This window comes from Bombina bombina, chromosome 1, assembly GCF_027579735.1.
Source record: "Bombina bombina isolate aBomBom1 chromosome 1, aBomBom1.pri, whole genome shotgun sequence".
NCBI lineage: Eukaryota > Metazoa > Chordata > Amphibia > Anura > Bombinatoridae > Bombina > Bombina bombina.
The window spans coordinates 1028955591-1028976074 of NC_069499.1; the positions used below are offsets into that span (position 1 = coordinate 1028955591).

General features: G+C 36.3%; 1 protein-coding gene across 1 annotated transcript in view; it reads left to right on the forward strand.

Annotated features, from left to right (window-relative positions):
* LOC128640848 (protein-glutamine gamma-glutamyltransferase 5-like) overlaps positions 1–20484 on the forward strand; it is a 74846-nt gene that overhangs the window by 20660 nt on the left and 33702 nt on the right. Inside the window, exons 5-11 of the mRNA XM_053693286.1 lie at positions 4673–4801; positions 7557–7734; positions 8230–8368; positions 13355–13458; positions 13577–13816; positions 15411–15701; positions 15940–16100. Coding sequence (XP_053549261.1) covers positions 4673–4801; positions 7557–7734; positions 8230–8368; positions 13355–13458; positions 13577–13816; positions 15411–15701; positions 15940–16100 — 1242 coding nt within the window. The remainder of the gene's footprint in view (positions 1–4672; positions 4802–7556; positions 7735–8229; positions 8369–13354; positions 13459–13576; positions 13817–15410; positions 15702–15939; positions 16101–20484) is intronic.

Here is a 20484-nt window from a genome sequence, read left to right on the forward strand (position 1 = left end):
CATTTTGTTGATTTGAATACCTGTAACTACCTAGCACTGATTAACTGGAACACACAATTGGTTTGGTGAGCCCATTAAGCCTTGAACTTCATAGACAGGTGCATCCAATCATGAGAAAAGGTATTTAAGGTGGCCAATTGCAAGTTGTTGTTCTCTTTGACTCTCCTCTGAAGAGTGGCAACATGGGGGCCTCAAAACAACTCTTAAATGATCTGAAAACAAAGATTGTTCAACATTATGGTTTAGGGGAAGGCTACAAAAAGCTATCACAGAGATTTAAGCTGTCAGTGTCCACTGTGAGGAACATAGTGAGGAAATGGAAGACCACAGGCACAGTTCTTGTTAAGGCCAGAAGTGGCAGGCCAAGTAAAATATTGGAAAGGCAAAGGATGGTGAGAACGGTCAAAAACAGCCCACAGACCACCTCCAAAGACATACAACATCATCTTGCTGCAGATGGTGTCACTGTGCATCGTTCAACAATTCAGCGCACTTTGCACAAGGAGAAACAATTTCAGTGCATAAACATTTGTACTCACAAAGCTGGCAGCATTTGATTGTGCTGATTCATACGGTCTGGGAACTTTCAGTGTCCCAGCTTACTGACTCCAGGAAGGAGTAATCACCCACAAGTAGCTGTCGGTTCAGGATACACAGGCTTCAAAAAGGGATAATCACCCACAGTGGCTACTGGTTTAGGATACACAGGATGCACTGGAATCAGTTGTGCCTCCAATTAAAAACTATAATTAAAAATTAAAAATAAATTAAGGGAACAACAAAGTTGTTGTGATATAACAAAACTGCTACGTGTTTCTCAGCTATAAGTGCTGTTTTATCAGGCATGTTTGTCTAATGCTTAACAATCTTTTAAAACCTTTGTAGCCATCACAAATTAGTAATTAACATACAAGTGATTTTCACACCTGTATAATATGTAACAGAAAATATAACAGACCAATCACAACTCTATTAATCCTCTATTATCACATCTGATATATGACACAATATTTTAACCCTGTTTACACATAAAAATAGTATTGTACCTTTGCTGAATTGGAAAGAAACCAGCAGTAAAGTGTAAGAAGGATAATTCCCATATTATATTATACTAGTGTTAAATCCCATGTTCACGGGCCAAAATGTCTCCAACTCCCTCCCCCCTCCCTCATTTACCCACCTCTCCATCCAAAAAAAACCCTATCCACTCAGATCCCCTCTCCTTCATCCCCTTCCCTCCTTCACAAACCCCCCCCCCCCTGCCGTTTTCAACAATTTCTGCAGCGCAACAGTCCCACCCGCTCCTGTCCCCTCCCTCTATCCCTTTATCTCTATCCCTCTATCTCTATCCCTCTCCCTCTATCTATCCCTATCCCTCTATCCCTATCACTCTATCCCTATCCCTCTATCCCTATCTCTCCCTCTATCTCTATCTCTCCATCTATCCCTATCCCTCTATCCATCTATCCCTTTATCCCTATCCCTCTATCTCTATCCCTCTATCCATCCATCCCTCTATCTCTCTATCCATGTATCCATCTATCCATATATCCATATCCCTCTATCCCTATCCCTCTATCTCTATCCCTCTATCCCTACCCCTCTATCTCTATCCATCTAGCCCATTATCCATCTATCTCTATCCCTCTATCCCTATCCCTCTATCCATCTATCCCTCTATCCCTATCCCTCTACCCATCTATCACTCTTTTCTTATTCCTCTATCCCTTTCCCTCTATCCCTATCGCTCTATCCCTATCCCTCTATCCCTATCTCTCCCGCTATCTCTATCTCTCAATCTATCCCTATCCTTCTATCCATCTATCCCTCTATCTCTATCCCTCTATCCATCCATCCCTCTATCCATCCATCCCTCTATCTCTCTATCCCTGTATCCATCTATCCATATATCCATATCCCTCTATCCCTATCCCTCTATCCATCTATCCCATTATCCATCCATCTCTATCCCTCTATCTCTATCCCTCTATCCATCTATCCCTCTATCCATCTAGCCCTCTATCCTATCCCTCTATCCATCTATCAATCTATCCTTATCCCTCTATCCCTTTCCCTCTTTCCCTATCTCTCTATCCATCTATCCCTCTATATCTCTATCACTGTATCCATCTATCCCTATCTCTCTATCCATCTATTCCCCTATCCTTATCCCTCTATCCTTATCCCTCTTTCCATCTAACCCTCGATCCCTATCCCTCTATCTCTATCCTTCTAACTCTCTCCCTATCCCTCTATCCCTATCTATCTATCTATCTATCTATCTATCTATCTATCTATCTATCTATCTATCTATCCCTATCCATTTAGCCATCTATCCCTATCCATGTTTCCCTCTATCCTTAAATCCATCTATCCCTATCCCTCTATCCATCTATCTCTATCCCTCTAACTCTCTCCCTATTCCTCTTTCCCTATCCATCTAGCCCTCTATCCATCTATCCCTATCCATCTTTCCCTCTATCCCTAAATCCATCTATTCCTATCCCTCTAAACATCTATCCCTATCCCTCTATCTCTATCCAGCTATCCCTCTATCTCTATCCCTCTATTCCTATCTCTATCCCTCTATCCATCTTTCCCTATCCCTCTATCTCAACATTTTTTTTTATATTATGCTATATGAAGAACATTTGAATGTGAAATATTTAGAATATGCGACCCGGTTTGTGCACAAGTAGGGTGTTGTTTTTTTCCACTTCTTTTGCTCCTTTGCCTTCATTATACCTCATTTTGTTTCATTTTAATCAGTATCTATAATTAAAGGACCAGTCAATACAGTAGAATTGCATAATCAACAAATGCATGATAAGAAGACAATGCAATAGCACTTAGTTTGAATTTCAAATGAGTAGTAATTTTTTTTTAAATAAATTGCAAAGTTATGTCTATTTCCACTCCCCCTGTATCATGTGACAGCCATCAGCCAATCACAAATGCATATACGTATATGCTGTGAATTCTTGCACATGCTCAGTAGGAGCTGGTGACTCAAAAAGTGTAAATATAAAAAGACTGTGCACATTTTGTTAATGGAAGTAAACTGGAAAGTTGTTTACAATTACATGATCTATCTGAATCAGGAAGTTTAATTTTGACTTGTGTCCCTTTAAAACCAGAAAGATATCCCTAATATTTACAGATGCCCCATAGAATAATCTATTAGTAAAGTTGTATGGGTGAGGTATCTAAAGGATTAGTGTATCTAAACATACATTTATTATTTATTTCATAATGACAATATAAACACGTTTTGTAATAGCCTCAATGTAATTAATGTGCACAACTAATGAGGTTTTTGACAAGTTAGTTATTAAAGCTCAGAACTGTCAGCCTTTGGATAGCTCATTTACCAGTCATTTCGTATAGCCTGACAAACTGTTACAAAAACTTTGTATTTGTTCATGGTGGAAACAAAACAATATGTTCAGTTAAAAGCAGACCAGAACTATAGAGTTTTTCATTTTGTATAATTAATTTTAAAGCATTAGAAATTTGTGCAGGTCTTTCAAAAGAAAAATTTAAAAAATATTGACCAAAAAAAGTGGAAAGTTGCAGTAAAAGCTTAATAGTCAACAGCAATTGAGTTTGATGACGATTTTTTATTTTTAACTCCAATTCCTCCTCTAGGGAAATAAGAAACATAGATTATTTGCAAGTCATTATAATAAGGACACTAAAAACTTAGCTACAAATTTCCCTTAGCAGCTCCAATTTAGTGACACGATCAAACTCACAATCCTATTGTACAGTTAACTATATAGCTAACTAATCAATATCAGCATTTGATGACTATTTCCTTTGACCAGCCACCAGGGAATTTCTGACCCAGATTTTTGTAGAACAGGTCCCTTTATTATAGAGGAACCAACGTTATAGCTGCTTAACCCTAACCACAATCCCACCTCACCACAACTAAAAAATATACAGAGAGTTTGCAACTAATACTAACCCTACCTCATACTTGGTCAAGTAGTGCAGTTGATGGTAATCTATAGTAAATACTCCCACTAAATCATAACTCTGCTTGTTACCACTCATCAATATCCCCTACTTGATCCCTTCTCATGCAAGCAACAAAATAGAAATAAAAACATGAATAGATAAATGAATAAATAAGTAAATAGAAAGTGACCCTTAAATTTAATCACATGAATGTTCTGTTGAAGAATTGTCTTTCTTCAGACTTTTCTGGCCAAATGCCTCCAGTCCAGTTGTTTTAGACAGATGTTAGGTATTGGAGGGAATTTGTTTGTTATCCTCATCATGTCCTGCTTCCTCAAAGGAATTCCTCACTGTTGTTAATACAAAATAAAACACTTTTAATTGGATAACCTGGTTACCAATAATAATTGCAGGCAACTCACTGTCAAAACTCTAGTTAATCAAAGTCTATTTTAGAAAACCTACCCACCTATTTCTTGTAAGAATATTTAAGCTCATCTAAAAATACTTCAAACTTTTCTTTTGCTTGAGCATAAATAGTTTATTCCCTATATTATTTTTTTATGAACAAAAGAATAGTTCATTTGATTTTCACATGACATTAAGTTTATGCTATAGTGTGCTCTTAACCAGCTAGTTATTTAATTTTGAAAAAAATAATAATAATGGTATACATGGCTTCTTCTTACTATATGTGATCTTATTTTAGTTTGAAGATGGTGTAGGTGATATTTGCCTGAAGATTCTAGATATGAGCCCAAATTTTCTGAAAAATCCTTCTGATGATTGTGCTCGAAGAGGAGATCCTGTGTACGTCAGTAGAATTATTTCAACCATGGTGAGCATCAATGTATTTACTTGCCAATAAAACTAAGTGAAACACTGATGTTAATGATCTGTTTTGGTTTATTGGCTTTATATGCTTAAGGCAGATACTTAATGTGACTTTTGATTTATGCCTTATTATAACTATAAAACAAAATAAGGCTATAACAGCCATTGTTAATTACAACAAACAAATGATCTAATAAATGCCAATGTATTTACAAGGTAATCATTGTGCTATATTTATAGTGATACAGCGGACAATAAAATCTAAATTATTTAAAGAAATAAGGAAATGAAAACTAACCTTTCATGAATAGGGCAGACAATACAATAATAAAAAAAAATCTTTCCAATGTTACTTCTTTCTCAGGTGAGTACAAATGTCCTGAGAACTAGATGTGTAACACTGACCTAGATTCAGTAACACTTGTTGAGGAAACTAATATATCACCTAAAGAAAATTGCAACTTCGACATTCCAAAATTTATAAAGATTTGTACTGGCCCCTCATAACATCTGAGAACTGCAAGTTCATTTCTACTATACTCAATGCAGCCGCAAGTATCTAGCAACCATTCATGTCTTATCCCATAGAACAAGTCTCACAGGAAACTCCAAAAATGTATTTTGTGATTCAGATAGAACATACAATTTTAATCAACTTTCCAATTTACTTCTATTATGAAATGTACATTTTTCCCTTGTTATCTTTTACAGAAGGAACATTGGAAGCTAGCTGAACACATTTAGTTAGCCAATCACACTAGTGCAGGATATGTGCATTTTTTTTCAACAAGGGATATTAAAGGGACAGTCTACACCAGAATTTTTATTGTTTTAAAAGATAGATAATCCCTTTATTACCCATTTCCCAGTTTTGCATAACCAACACAGTTATAATAATATACTTTTAACCTCTGTGATTATCTTGTATCTAAGCCTCTGCAAACTGCCCCTTTTTTCTGTTCTTTTGACAGACTTGCAGTCTAGCCAATCAGTGCCTGCTCCCAGATTACTTCACGTGCACGAGCACAGTTTTATCTATATGATATATGTGAACTAACACCCTCTAGTGGTGAAAAATTGTTAAAATGAAATCTGAAAGAGGTGGGCTTCAAGGTCTAAGAAATTAGCATATGAACCTCCTAGGTTAAGCTTTCAACTAAGAATACCAAGAGAACAAAGCAAAATTGGTGATAAAAGTAAATTGGAAAATTGTTTAAAATTACATGCTCTATCTGAATCATGAAAGTTTATTTTGGCCTAGACTGTCCCTTTAAGAGAACAAAGCACATTTGAAAATAGAAGTAAATTTAGAAGTGTCCTAAAATGACATGCTCTGTCTGAATCATGAAAGTTTCATTTTGACTTTCCTATCCCTTTAAAATCTTACAAGATAAGCAAATTAGAACTATAAAAAATATTTCTAATCATTCCTTGGAAGAGCTGCAAGCTCCATTATAATCAGTTCCATCATAATCAGCATAGCAACATCTCTATTTCAATTGTGAACGTCTCTAGAACAAGCTCCACTGTTAAAGTGAAAGTAAATCCTAGCGTTTTACAAACGCTAGGATTTACTATTGAAACAATCCCTCTATCCACATTTTCACCTCTTAGCCAATAGCAGTGTGGTAAATCTGGCTCCCATGGGTGCCAAGTCGGATATACCGCATGGCTATTGGCTAAGAGGTGAAAACGTCACCTCTTAGCCAAAAAAGTTTTTAGCTGTGGGCTGCTGTAGCAGCTAAAAACGGCGATTGATTGAATCAAATAAAGGAGCTTTCTACATGAAATATCTTATACTTCATGAATGAAAGTGCCCTTTATTTGTTTCAATAGTAAATCCTAGCGTTTGTAAAATGCTAGGATTTACTTTCACTATAAGGATATTGGGATCACAAGACCAACTTACAAATACTACTAACACAGAAAAAAAGACCCCTTCTACAATGTCCAATCTAACATAGGCACAAAATGAAAAAAGTGAAGAAAACAAATTAATAAGGGAGCTATGAAATATTTAACTATTGTTCAGCAAAGAATGACAAGAGAGAATATTAAACAGGAAAGTTGTATTTTTATCTGTATGCTCTTTCAGAGTCATGAAAGTTTAGTTTGGAAATCTATACCCCTTTTAGAGAATCAAGTCTCCCCGTTTTACTAAAAATGTAAATCATATTACTCTGTAGATCATTGTAAAAGGGCATAAATCTTTTTTTTTTATTTCATGATTCAGATAGCAAGGAGCCACATGCACGATTTAGCTGAAAACTTTAGGTGAGCAAATGACAAGATGCATATATGTGCAGCCACCAATCAGCAGCTAGTTCCCACTGCATTGCTGCTCATTTGCCTACCTAGGTATGATTTTTAAAATAAAGACACCATGAGGACTAAGCAAATAAGATAATAGAAAAAAAATTGCAAAATTGTTCAAAATGGTATGCTCTATCTAAATCATAAAAGAAAAAAAAATATGTTTAATGTCCCTTTAACTCATAAAATGAATTTGATTAATAAAGCCTCAAACAGAATCCTTTGCAAATAAAGGGTTTGTGTTTTTACCCCCTGAGTCTCAGTTGTGTAATTTATTCAATAAAAAACGACCTTGTGCTTTATTAAACAAACAGTTAAATAAACAGTGTTTTTTATTTATAATTTAGGAATCTGGTGTGCATGAAGGATTTATTGGCTTTTCTTATTAGGAAATCTCCTTTCATTTTTATTTTAAGGAATAAACCCTTATTTTTGTATACAAACAGATAAATTCTAATGATGACCTCGGAGTGTTAGAATCCTGTTGGGATCAGTTTTTTAGAAATGGTGCTAACCCAAACACATGGAACGGGAGTGTAACTATCCTACGGCTTTGGCACAGAAGCAATTGTAGGCCTGTTAGATATGGACAGTGCTGGGTTTTGGCTGGTGTCATGTGCACAGGTAAATTAATTACAGTTTTGAACATTACTTTTTTGTTTTAAATGATGGAACCATTAAAGTAGTCAAATTAAAACACAATAGATCTGCACAGTAAGGACCCCTAATTGTATTAATTTAATTGTTGTTTACTATTAAAGGGGCATGAATGAATTATACAATTCTCTTCTTTAGATCGTTGTATTATTGCATGAATGGCTCTTGGAAAGTTTGTGTTTAATCCATGGAAAGAGATTAAAGACAAAGTTATGTTTGTACACTGCCAACCTGTTCTTCAGCGAGAAACAGCAGGTGATTGGTGGATACATATTTATGACACTCCTGATTATCCCACCAGATGGGCATTGCTCCCGAGCACAACCGTTGCAATGTTTTAACACATCGAACTTATTATTTATGCAATGATACAATGATCTAACAAATAGATCAATGTCCCTTTAAGTATGGCAATGCCTGCTCAGTTTTGGTTTAGTTTACTCCTTGTAATTGTTTTTTCAGTAATGCGATTCCTGGGTATTCCAACCCGTGTAGTAACCAACTTTGAATCTGCTCATGATACCAACTGTTCTCTGACCGTTGATGAGTATTACGATGAAACTGGAAGAAAAATAGAATCTGCTGAAACAGACAGTGTCTGGTGAGTGATGAATAAGGGAAGTGCATCTTAAAAAAGAAGAATCTATCTATAAATTCCTTTAAAGGGACACTCAAGTCAAAATAAACATTTATGATTCAGAACGATTATGCAGTTTTAAGACACTTTCCAAATAACTTCCATTATCACATTTTTCACATTCTTTTTATATTCACACTTTATGGGGATCAAGATCCTACTGAGCATGTGCCCAAGCTCACAGGGTATACGTATACTAGTCTGTGATTGGCTGATGTCTGTCACATGATACAGGAGAGAAAATCTACTGCTCATTTGAAATTCAGAGTAGATGTTATTGCCTTGTCTTTTTTATTAGGTACATGTTAAATATGCAATTCTACTGCATTGAGTGGTCCTTTAATGCAGGGTCAATGCTTTATCTAACTGCTCTTGATCTTATTTTCCCATCATCGTTGATAAATTAGCACTTCTACATAGAGCTGACTATTTTTTTGTATATGCATATTATCATATTTTGCATGTTATATTTTTATAATGCAATAGCAAATCATACATACCATGATTTTGGTATATTTCATGCCACCATATCCCCGCCAAATGCAATCACATTAAAAAATTGTACATTTTTTCACAAACTTTGGGTTTCTTACTGAAATTATTTACATACTGCTTGTGCAATCATGGCAAAAATGGTTGTGAAAGTTTCTCTGGGATCCCCTTTGTTCAGAAATAGCAGGCATATATGGCTTTGCCATTGCTTTTTGGTAATTAGAAGGCCGCTAATTGCAGCTGTGCACCACACCTCTATTATTCCCAGCAGTGAAGGGGTTAATTAGGTAACTTAAAAGGTTAATTTTAGCTTAAATGTAGAGATTACCCTCCCACCTGACACTTCCCAACCCCTGATCTCTACCTGATCCCTCCGAAACAGCTCTCTTCCCACCCTCACCCCCCACTGGTCAACCTTATCTCAGGTACTGGCAAACATTCTGCCAGTATGAAAATTTAAGGCACTTTTTTTATAAAATAAATTTCAGTTTATTTTTATATTTTGTGCAGTGTAGGATCCCTCCTTACCCCCCAACCTCCCTAATCCCCCCCAACTGCTCTCTAAACCTCCCCTTCTAACTATTAGCTACCATCTTAGGTACTGCAGCTGTCTGCCAGTACCAATAAACCATTTTTTTCTTTTAAAAAAACATTTTTAAATATTTTTTTATTATTATTTTTATTATTTTCTGTAGCATAGTGTCCCCGCCACCATTAGTTAGGGCCCCCACATCCCTTTTACTGTAGTGTATCTGCCCCATCCCTCCCTGTCCCTTTATTTTTTGTTTTCTGTAGCGTAGGGCCCTCGCACTCCCTCAACCCTCCTCCGCTGCTGGGCCGCCCACCTGCCACCCACCAGAAAAGATCGTTACAGATGGGGACAAACACAGTGTCACCGTCCGTAAGCATGAGACATCTGCCCTCATATGGAACCAGAGCACCGATCGTACTCCGGTTCCATATGCAGCAGATGCCTGGAGCTTCAGGAACTCCAGCTCTCAGCTGTAACAGTCTAACTGCTGGAGCTTCCTGAAGCTAAGACGTTTATATACGCCTTGCGGTATGATCGGCACTGTACAGCAAGACGTATCTATATGTCAGGTTGGGTGAAGGGGTTAAATGGAAAATGTTAAAGGGATTCAGATAGAGCATGCAATTTTAAGCAACTTTCTAATTTACTCCTATTATCAATTTTTCTTCATTCTCTTGCTATCTTTATTTTAAAAAGAATGCATCTAAGCTTTTTTTTTTAGTTCAGCATTCTGGACAGCACTTTTTTTATTGGTGGATGAATTTATCCACCAATCAGCAAGAACAGCCTAGGTTGTTCACCAAACATTGGCCAGCATCTAAACTTACATTCTTGCATTTCAAATAAAGATACCAAGAGAATGAAAAAAATTTGATAATAGGAGTAAATTAGAAAGTTGCTTAAAATGTCATGCTCTATCTGAATCACGAAAGAAAAAATTTGGGTTCAGTGTCCCTTTAAAGATAATCCCTTATAAAGTCCATGTTCCATGCAAAATATAGTTTTCACTTTGCTTGTTTGAATGGGACATTACTGTAACATTTGTTCTTAATTATTTTATATACCTGCTGCAGAGGAATCACTCTTTCATGTTTATATTTGCAATTGAAATAGCTGAGCTCCTCATTGAAACCATCACCCATTGTTTTAAAGGATGTGCAGGGTAGACCTACAGGAAGAGAGCCTTGTGCTTGTGATCTTGATATATAATACAGGTGGCCCTCGTTTTACAACGGTTCAATTTACATAGTTTCAGAATAACAACCTTTTTTTCCAGTCATGTGACTGCTATTGAAAAGCATTGAGAAGCAGTACATTTCTTAAAATAGCCAGTAGGTGGAGCTGTCCGCTTGTGTTGCAGCAAAGCCAAGCAAGCTGAAATTAATCAGTTTAACCAGACCTGAGCTATCAAGCAGATTTCAAAGGAACAAGATCTTCCTGTCTATAAATCAGTCCAGGTTGGAATGCATAGAAAGAACCGTTTGTAGAAAAATGCAAGTGAAGTCTGTGTTGTGTGATTATTTTATTAGGTTTATAATGCTGTTTAGCAAATGTTTTTGTTCATTTAACTTAGTTTAATTATATATTATGTGTTGTGTGATTATTTTATTAGGTTTATAATGCTGTTTAGCATTTAAAGTCTTCATTTCAAAGCTTTAAAAATAATGTATTAGGTGTTAGTTATGACAATTTTGAGAGGGGCATGGAACCTAGAACCTAACTCCCTCATTTCCCATTGACTTACATTATAAACTGGGTTTCAATTTACAACGGTTTCGATTTACAACCATTCCTTCTGAAACCTAACCCCGGCGTAAACTGAGGGCTACCTGAATATATATATTTATATTTATTGAAATTAATTATGGGTATAAGTTTAATGAACTTAAAATAGCTATTTCAGTTTAAAAATTCTTCCCCCCCCCCCCCCCCCACACACTTGGAATTTGATTTCTGCTGTTTACATTTAGACATTTTGACAGTCTATTGTCTGTTTAATCTCTGGTAAGTCATGATTGATTTTCTATATTAACTCATTCACATACTAGTGTGAAAAGAATAGAACCCTCCTCCTCCCAAATGAGATGTGAGGAATTAGGGTGAGTGGAACTCAATATACAGGAATATATAAGAAGGAAGACCAAAGTGTTTTTAAAAGACTTTAATAAAATAATAGATACATGATTGGTCACTTACAAGGTTCAGAAAACAGCAAAATTCAGAACCAGACCAAGGGTCAGGTATCGAGAGATCAGTCCCTAGGAGACAGGCAATAACAGAGTCCAGAAAGTTTAGATGGACATGTCGACACAAGATACCCAGTGGGTACTGTTGGTCAGGCTGCAATGTTTTGGCCACAACAAGCCCTTAATCATTCTGGTATACTGGTATAGCAAGCACAGGAAACTCAGCAGGCACAGGCTACCCAGCAGTTACTGTTGATGAGACTTCCATGGGATACCAGTTAGGTGCAGCATGATGATGTAAGCTGTCACTGGTATAACAAGCACAGGAGACTTAGCAGGCACAGTATACATGGGGGAACTGTTGGTGAGGCTTCCACAGCATACCAGGTAGGTGCAGCAGGATTGAGATAAACTGACACTGGTATAGCAAGCACTAGAGACTCAGCAGGCACAGGAACAAAGTAAATTTTCAAAGAGAACAGGAACAGGTTGCAGCTCACAATAACTCAGCCAGGAGTATTGGTCTGAATTGCTTTATATAGGAACTCCCACACCTGTAGCCACTAGGTGGTAGTTCTTATAATAAGGTTGTGGTCCCTATAAATCTCTGGGCAGCAGCTGCTGAAGATGGACCACGGTGTTCCACAGGGAGCAGTATTTGGGTAGGTTCCTTACATGAGAGGTTGCATGTTTATGAGATGGTGGGGCCCTAATTCTGGGATACAGAAAATGCCCCCCACACACAAATAATGAAGTGACTTTGTCCCTTTGCATTTCCTCATTCCTTGTGATCTCACATCCACTAAAGTTTTCAGCTGTGGATGCTCATTAAAACTAAAGGACTCCTTTCCATTGGTTTTGTTTTAGTTATAAAAAAAGACAGGATGTTGTTGTTCTATTTTAGGGGTCAAAATAATACTGGTACCTAATTTAGGGCTAGATTACAAGTCGAGTGCTAATTTATCCCGCCCGTAAATGGGCAAATTCACCCGTTTACAGGCGTGCAATAAATAAACCAGTCATTAGCACTCAGAAAATATATCTCTGGTTAATTTTCTAAATGTCCCTCAATTGGCGAAAATTTAAGAATCTTTTAATTTTTTATTTAAAAAAAAAATTAACATTTTTTTTTAATAAAAACAACTGAACAAAGCAGTTTTTCACTAGAAAATGCTTGTGCAATGATAAATGCAGACAGCGTATGCTGTCAGCATTTAGCGATGTTGAGCGGATATGATTCGCTATATCGAATCATGTCCCCTCGCCATTTAATAAATTGACCCCTTAGTATTTAATTATTAATAAACACAAAAAGGTTTAAGGTAAGATTAAAGGAATGTAAAACCCCAAAATTGTCTTCAATGATTCAGATAGAACACACAATTTTAAACAACTTAAAATGTACTTCTATTATCAAATTTTCTTCATTCTCTTGATATTCTTTTATGAAGGAACAGCAATTTACTACTGGGAGCTAGCTGAACACATCCTGCGAGCCAATGACAAGAGGTATATATGTGCAGCCACCAATCAGCAGCTTAATTTCATTAGTGCATTGCTGCTCCTGAGACTACAAAAAAAAATTGGATAATAAAAATATATAATTTTTTTTAGTTGCATGCTCTCTCTGAATCATGAGAGAAAAGTTTTGAGTTTCATGACCCTTTAAGTTTGATTACTATAACCCATTTTCACCTTTATGTATTATTATAAAGTTGTTCCATTTTTAAACTTTTCTAGGAATTTCCATGTGTGGAATGAATGTTGGATGGCAAGGAAGGATCTTCGCCCAGGATATGATGGTTGGCAGGTTCTGGATGCCACACCACAGGAGCTCAGTGGAGGTAGAATATCTGAGCTGACTGATATAATTTTAGTATGAGGAAACATACTAATACATGATGCCCCACAAATAATAGTTGTATTAATCAAAATGGTAAATAAACTGTTTATGTTTCTCAGGTACTTTTTGCTGCGGTCCAGCTCCCGTGAAAGCAGTAAAAGAAGGTGACATAGATGTGGACTATGATGTTCCATTTGTGTTTGCTGAAGTCAATGGGGATATTATTCACTGGATTATACAAGAACATGGAATGGAAAAAGGGAACATAGACACACTTTCCATTGGAAAATATATTAGCACTAAGAGTGTTGGAAGCAATTCAAGAGAAGACATAACAGATCAATACAAGTATACTGAAGGTACGAAAACAACAATACAATTGTTTGTAAAATAAATATTCAGTGGCTGCACTATTCTGTATTTGTTTTGTTTAAAACCAAAATGAATACTGAATTTTAGCTAAATATTTACATATGTTTTTGTTAAAACTAAAGTAAGTGTTTTAAAGATACAGGTGATGTAGCTAGAATACTTACCTAAGCAAGCTCTGGAGAGGGCGCTAACCTGATAGAGCCCTGGCCGCACTAACAGCAGCCTTAACGCTCTCAGTTCCCAGGACCTGCACTAACTTTAGTGTTGGCCCTAGAAACCGAGTGCACTAAGCTTCCTGTTAGTGCGGCAGGGGCTCTGGTGAGAAGAGGATCAGGTTAGCGCGCTCTCCATAGCTTGCTTAGGTAAGTAATAAAGGGACACTGAACCCAAATTTTTTCTTTTGTGATTCAGATAGAGCATGCATTTTTAAGCAACGTTCTATTTGACTCCTATTAGCAATTTTTCTTTGTTCTCTTGCTATCTTTATTTGAAAAAGTTTTTTTTTTGTTTTTTTTTGTTTTTGTTTCAGTACTCTGGACAGCACTTTTTTATTGGTGGATGAATTTATCCACCAATCAGCAAGGACAACCCAGGTTGTTCACCAAAAATGGGCCGGTATCTAAACTTAAATTTTTGCAGTTCAAATAAAGATACCAAAAGAATGAAGAAAATTTGATAATAGGAGTAAATTAGAAAGTTGCTTAAAATGTCATGCTCTGAATCACAAAAGAAAAAATTTGGGTACAGTGCCCCTTTATCCCTTAAAAAAAATGAAAGTAACAAATTAATACTTATGATTTTAACCAGTATTTTTTTGTTTTCTTTCATTTTCTTTGTGCATTCATTTGAATATTCGTTTTGTTAAAACAAAAATCTGATTTTCGGCACAAATGTGTACAGCAAATCTCTATTATTTTTTGTCTGAATTACAGGACTAGGCTTTTCCAAAGCCTTTGTCTATCTATCTATCTATCTATCTATCTATCTATCATCTATCTATCTATCTATCTATCTATCTATCTATCTATCTATTCGTCTGTCTGTCTATAATTTATCTATCTATTATCTATCAATCTATTTATCTATTATCTATCTATCAATCTATCTATCTATCTATCTATCTATCTATATCTATCTATCTATCTATCATCTATCTATCTATCTATCTATCTATCTATCTATCTATCTATCTATCTATCTATCTATCTATCTATCATATATCTATCATCTATCTATCATCTATCAGTTTAAATTCTCAGTATATTTATGCATTAGTGTTTTCCTTACACGTATTTATAATTATCAAAGAAAAAGAAAAAAAAAAAAGGAATTTCTAGGTTATGTCTCAGTATAACAGAATACAAAAATAAACCTCCTAAAGCTGAGATTTGAAAATCAATATATTACAAGCATATTAAAAATAACTTGAAACGTGAATGTTATATTACAAGATTAATATGATTGTTTCTAAATAGATCGACCTTTCCACAACCTAAAAGTAACATAGTTCTAAAATACTAGAAAAAATATCAGTATCTGTATTTGTCTTTTTTTATTTAATGCTTAGCGATTTATTTATAGGTTCTTACCAGGAGAGGGCAGTATATGAAAAGGCAGTGAGGAAAATGAAGATTCAGAAACCACAAACAGCAAAGGAATCAGTAGTGGCTCTTGACTTTGATGTCTCTTTAAAGTTAGCAGAATCACCTTTGATTGGTCAGACCATCTTCATGTTGTATCAAATAAATAACAAAAGCTATGAATCTAAAAGGTATTCAGTAAATGTCAGTGCCCAAGCGATGCAATATAATGGGAAGCCTCTTGATCAGTTCTGGACGGACGATTTCATTATGGATGTTAATGCTAATAGGGGTAAGATGATCTTTGATTGCATTTAAAATGTTAAATATATGAAAATATCCAGCTTTGTTAAATGTCTTTATTTTAGACATTACCCACAATATTTCATAATATACAAAAATACAAAAATGTTTGTATACAGTTTATTAAAAAAAAACATCAGTGATATTAACTAATTCTATTTTTACATTTGAATGTCTTTTTAATTGTTGGCATGTTGATGACAACCAATCACTTTCATTTATTTCAGCTGCAGATGCAAATTTCCAAATTTTTTCATATCAGTACCAGAGATATGTAAGGTCCGGTAACAACATCAGAGTCACTGTACTAGCAACAGATTTGGTAACCAAGAAGCTGAAATTTGCATCTAAAAACATCATATTTGATATGCCGGGCATAGAAATTCAAGTAAGTGTCACATAACTAGTTTTAAATACATCATCTGTTTTTAATTAATTTAATTTGTCTCCAAATGCAAATTTTCAATTTAGATCTTAAGATGTGATGTGATCAGTACACACAAAATGCCTTAAGGTTTCAAAGGGCTAGATTTAAAGAGGCTTGTTTTAAAGGCCAGAGAGTGTTTAAAACTCATTGAGCATCACTTTGTTATGTTTTCCAGCATTTTATTAGTGATCATTCCTGTAATTAACATACGGCTAGATTATGAGTTTTGCGTTATGAGTGAAAAAGCTTCATAACGCTGATTTTTCACTACCGCTGGTATTACGAGTTTTGCAGGTATATCTGTACCGCACACTTTTTTGGCCGTAAAGCAACGTAACTACCGCAGCTTTCAAAAAGTCCTTTTCCAATGGGACTCCCATAGCGCTGATATTAAGAGTTTGTCTATCCAGCCAAAAAGTGAGCGGTACAGCCTATAATTACAAGATCCGTACCGTAAACTGAAAGTCAGTCGTTATGGGTTTTATGTTACAAAGCCGTAACATAAAACTCATAACTAAAGTGCTACAAAGTACACTAACACCCATAAACTATCTATTAACCCCTAAACCGAGGCCCTCCCGCATCGTAAACACTAAAATAAAATTATTAACCCCTAATATGCCACTCCCGACATCGTCGCCACTATAATAAACATATTAACCCCTAAACCGCCATACTCCCACATCGCAAACACTAGTTAAATATTATTAACCCCTAATCTGCTGTTCCTTACATCGCCACAACCTACATTACTGTTATTAACCACTAATCTGCTGCCCCCAAAATCGCCACTACTATACTAAAGTGATTAACCCCTAACCCTAATTGCATCAGCCAACAGGATTTTTTCAACTTTAATTCCGATTGGCTGATATAATTCTATCAGTCAATTGGAATTCAAGGGACGCCATTTCCCTTAAAGGAACCTTCATTCTTCAGTAGCCGTCGAAAGAAGAGGATGCTTCTCGCTGGATGTCTTGAAGATGGAGCCGCTCCGCGTCAGAAGGATGAAGATAGATGATGCCGTCTGGATGAAGACTTCTGCCCGCCTGGAGGACCACTTCTTGCCGCTTGGATGAAGACTTTTCCCGGCTTCGTTGAGGATGGATGTCCGGTCTTCAAAAACTGTAAGTGGATTTTCGGAGGTCGGTGTTTTTAGCTTAGGGTTTGGACTGAAAAAGAGCTAAATGCCCTTTTAAGGGCAATGCCCATCCAAATGCCCTTTTCAGGGCAATGGGGAGCTTAGGTTTTTTTAGATAGGATTTTATTTGGGGGGTTTGGTTGTGTGGGTGGTGGGTTTTACTGTTGGGTGGTTGTTTGTATTTTTTTTTACAGGTAAAAGAGCTGATTTATTTGGGGCAATGCCCCACAAAAGGCCCTTTTAAGGGCTATTGGCAGTTTAGTTTAGGCTAGGGTTTTTTATTTGGGGGGGGGGGGTTTATGTTGATAGTGCTATTAGATTAGGTGTCATTAGTTTAAATATTTGATAATTTCTTTTTAATTTTGTGTAATTTAGTGTTTATTATTTTTTGTAATTTAGTTAATTGTATTTAATTAATGTAATTGATTTAATTGTAGTGTAATGTTAGGTGTTAGTATAAGACAGTTTAGGTTTTATTTTACAGGTAAATTTGTATTTATTTGAACTAGGTAGTTAGTAAATAGTTAATAACTATTTACTAACTAGTCTACCTAGTTAAAATAAATACAAACTTAGCTGTGAAATAAAAATTTGTTATATTGTAGCTATCTTAGGGTTTATTTTACAGGTAAGTATTTAGTTTTAAATAGGAATTATTTAGGTATTATTGTAATTTTTATTTATTTTAATTATGTTAAAGTTAGTGGTGTTAGGGTTACGTTAGGTTAGACTTAGGGCAGCAGATTAGGGGTTAATAAGTGTAGGTAAGTGACGGCTATATCGGGGGCGGCAGATTAGGTGTTAATAACTGTAATGTAGGTGGCGGCGACATTGGGGCGGCATATTAGGGGTTAATAACTGTAATGTAGGTGGCGGTGGTGTCGGGGGCGGCAGATTAGGGGTTAATAAGTGTAATGTAGGTGTCAGCAGATTAGGAGTGTTTAGACTCCTATGTTAGGGTGTTAGGTGTAAACATAACTTTTCTTTCCCCATAGGAATCAATGGGGCTGCATTACAGAGCTTTACGATCCTTTATTGCAGGTGTTAGGCTTTTCTTCAGTCAGCTCTCCCTATTGATGTCTATGGGGAAATCGATCACGAGCACGTAAAACCAGCTCAAAGAAGCGCTGGTATTTGGGTGCTGTATGGAGCTCAATGGAGCTCAACGCTGCCATATTGCCTGCTAACGCCGGGATTTTGCAAACCTGTAATAGCAGCGCTATAGGGAGGTGAGCGGTGGAAATATTTTGCAAGTTAATACCGAGCCGCTCATAACGCAAAACTCGTAATCTAGCCGATATATAGTTGTGTGCTATGTGCTAAAATATACACTATCTCTCACATCAAATGAGAACCACTAGCTATGAAAAGCAGCATTTACAACTGCAACCCTTAGGCAACATGGTCTTAAGCTAAAAGGCACTAGATCAATGGCTTCCTCATGTTTTCTTTCTTTTTAACATTGGACCTTTAGGTATTGGGAATTGGTGTTAATTTAACACAATTAAAAAAAAAAGGAAAAGCTAGAAAAAGAATACAATATAGTTCTCCCAGCCTGCCATTCTTGTCTTAAGTTATTTATGTTAAAACGCAACTTATAAAAATCATACTGCTAGATTACGAGTTTTGAGTGCTTTTGAGGTTTTAAAAAAGCAGGCTTGCACGGGCGAAATGGTTGCGTTGAGCTCCATACTGCACCGAAAACAAGCGCTGCTTTGATGTGCTTGTGCACAATTTTCCCATAGACATCAATGGGGAGAGCCTGCAAAAAAAAAGCCTAACACCTGCGATCGCGGAAACAAAAGTTTTGTAACGCAGCCCCATTGATGTCTATGGGGAAAAAGAGAATAATGTTTAAACCTAACACCCTAAGATAAACCCCCGAGTCTAAACACCACTAATCTGCTGTCCCCAACATCGCCACCACATATATACAGTTATTAACCCCTAATATGCTGCCCCCAACATCGCCGCCACCTACATAATGTTATTAACCCCTAAACCTCTGGCCTCCCACATCAATACCGATAAATAAATCCATTAACCCCTAACATAACCCTAAGCCTAACCCTAACACCCACTAACTTTAACATAAGAAAAATATAGGTAAATTACATTTACAATTATTAACTAAATAAACCTATTAACCCCTAAACCGCCAGCCCCCCACATCGCAACAAGCTAAATTAAACTATATTAACCCCTAAACTTAACCCTAAACCTAACCCTAACCCCCTCTAACTTTAACATAATTAAAATAGAGATAAACTAAAGTTACAATTATTAACTAAATAATACCTATTTAAAACTAAATACTTACTTACCTGTGAAATAAAACCTAAGCTAGCTACAATAAAACTAATAGTTAAAAGATTGAGCTCTCATCCTATTGGCTGATTGGAACAGCCAATAGAATGAGAGCTGCTCAAATCCAATTGGCTGATTGGAACAGCCAATAGGATTTAAGCAGCTCTAATCCTATTGGCTGATTGAAATCTTTCAGCCAATAGGAATGCAAGGGACGCCATTTTGGATAACGTCACTTGCATTGAAGTTCCAGTTTACGGTGGCGACCTTATAAAGAGGATGCTCCGCGCCGGATGTCTTCAGGATGGCCCCCGCTCCGCGCCGGATGGATGAAGATAGAAGATTCCGTCTGGATGAAAACTTCTTGCCGCCTGGATGAGGACTTCGCTGGCTGGATGAAGATGGAAGAGGCGGCCTGGATGAAGACTTCTTGCCAGATGGATAGATCCTTCAAGCGGGACTTTAATAACTGTAAGTGGATCGTTGGGGGTTAGTGTTTATTTAAGGGTTTTTTGGGTGGGTTTTATTTTTAAATTAGGGTCTGTGCATGTAAAAGAGCTAAATGTCCTTTTAAGGACAATGCCCATACAAATGTCCTTTTCAGGGCAATGGGAAGCTTATTTTTTTTTAGATAGTTATTTTATTTGGGGGGTTGGTTATGGGGGTGGTGGGTTTTACTGTTGGGGGGTGTTTGTATTTTTTTTACATGTAAAAGAGCTGAATTCTTTGGGGCAATGCACCACAAAAGGCCATTTTAAGGGCCATTGGTAATTTATTGTAGACTAGGGGTTTTTTTATTTTGGGGGGGCTTTTTTATTTTGATAGATTAGGTGATAATTTGTTTCTTATTTTTCGTAATTTAGTATTTGTTTGTTTTTGTTACGTATTTTTGGCTCC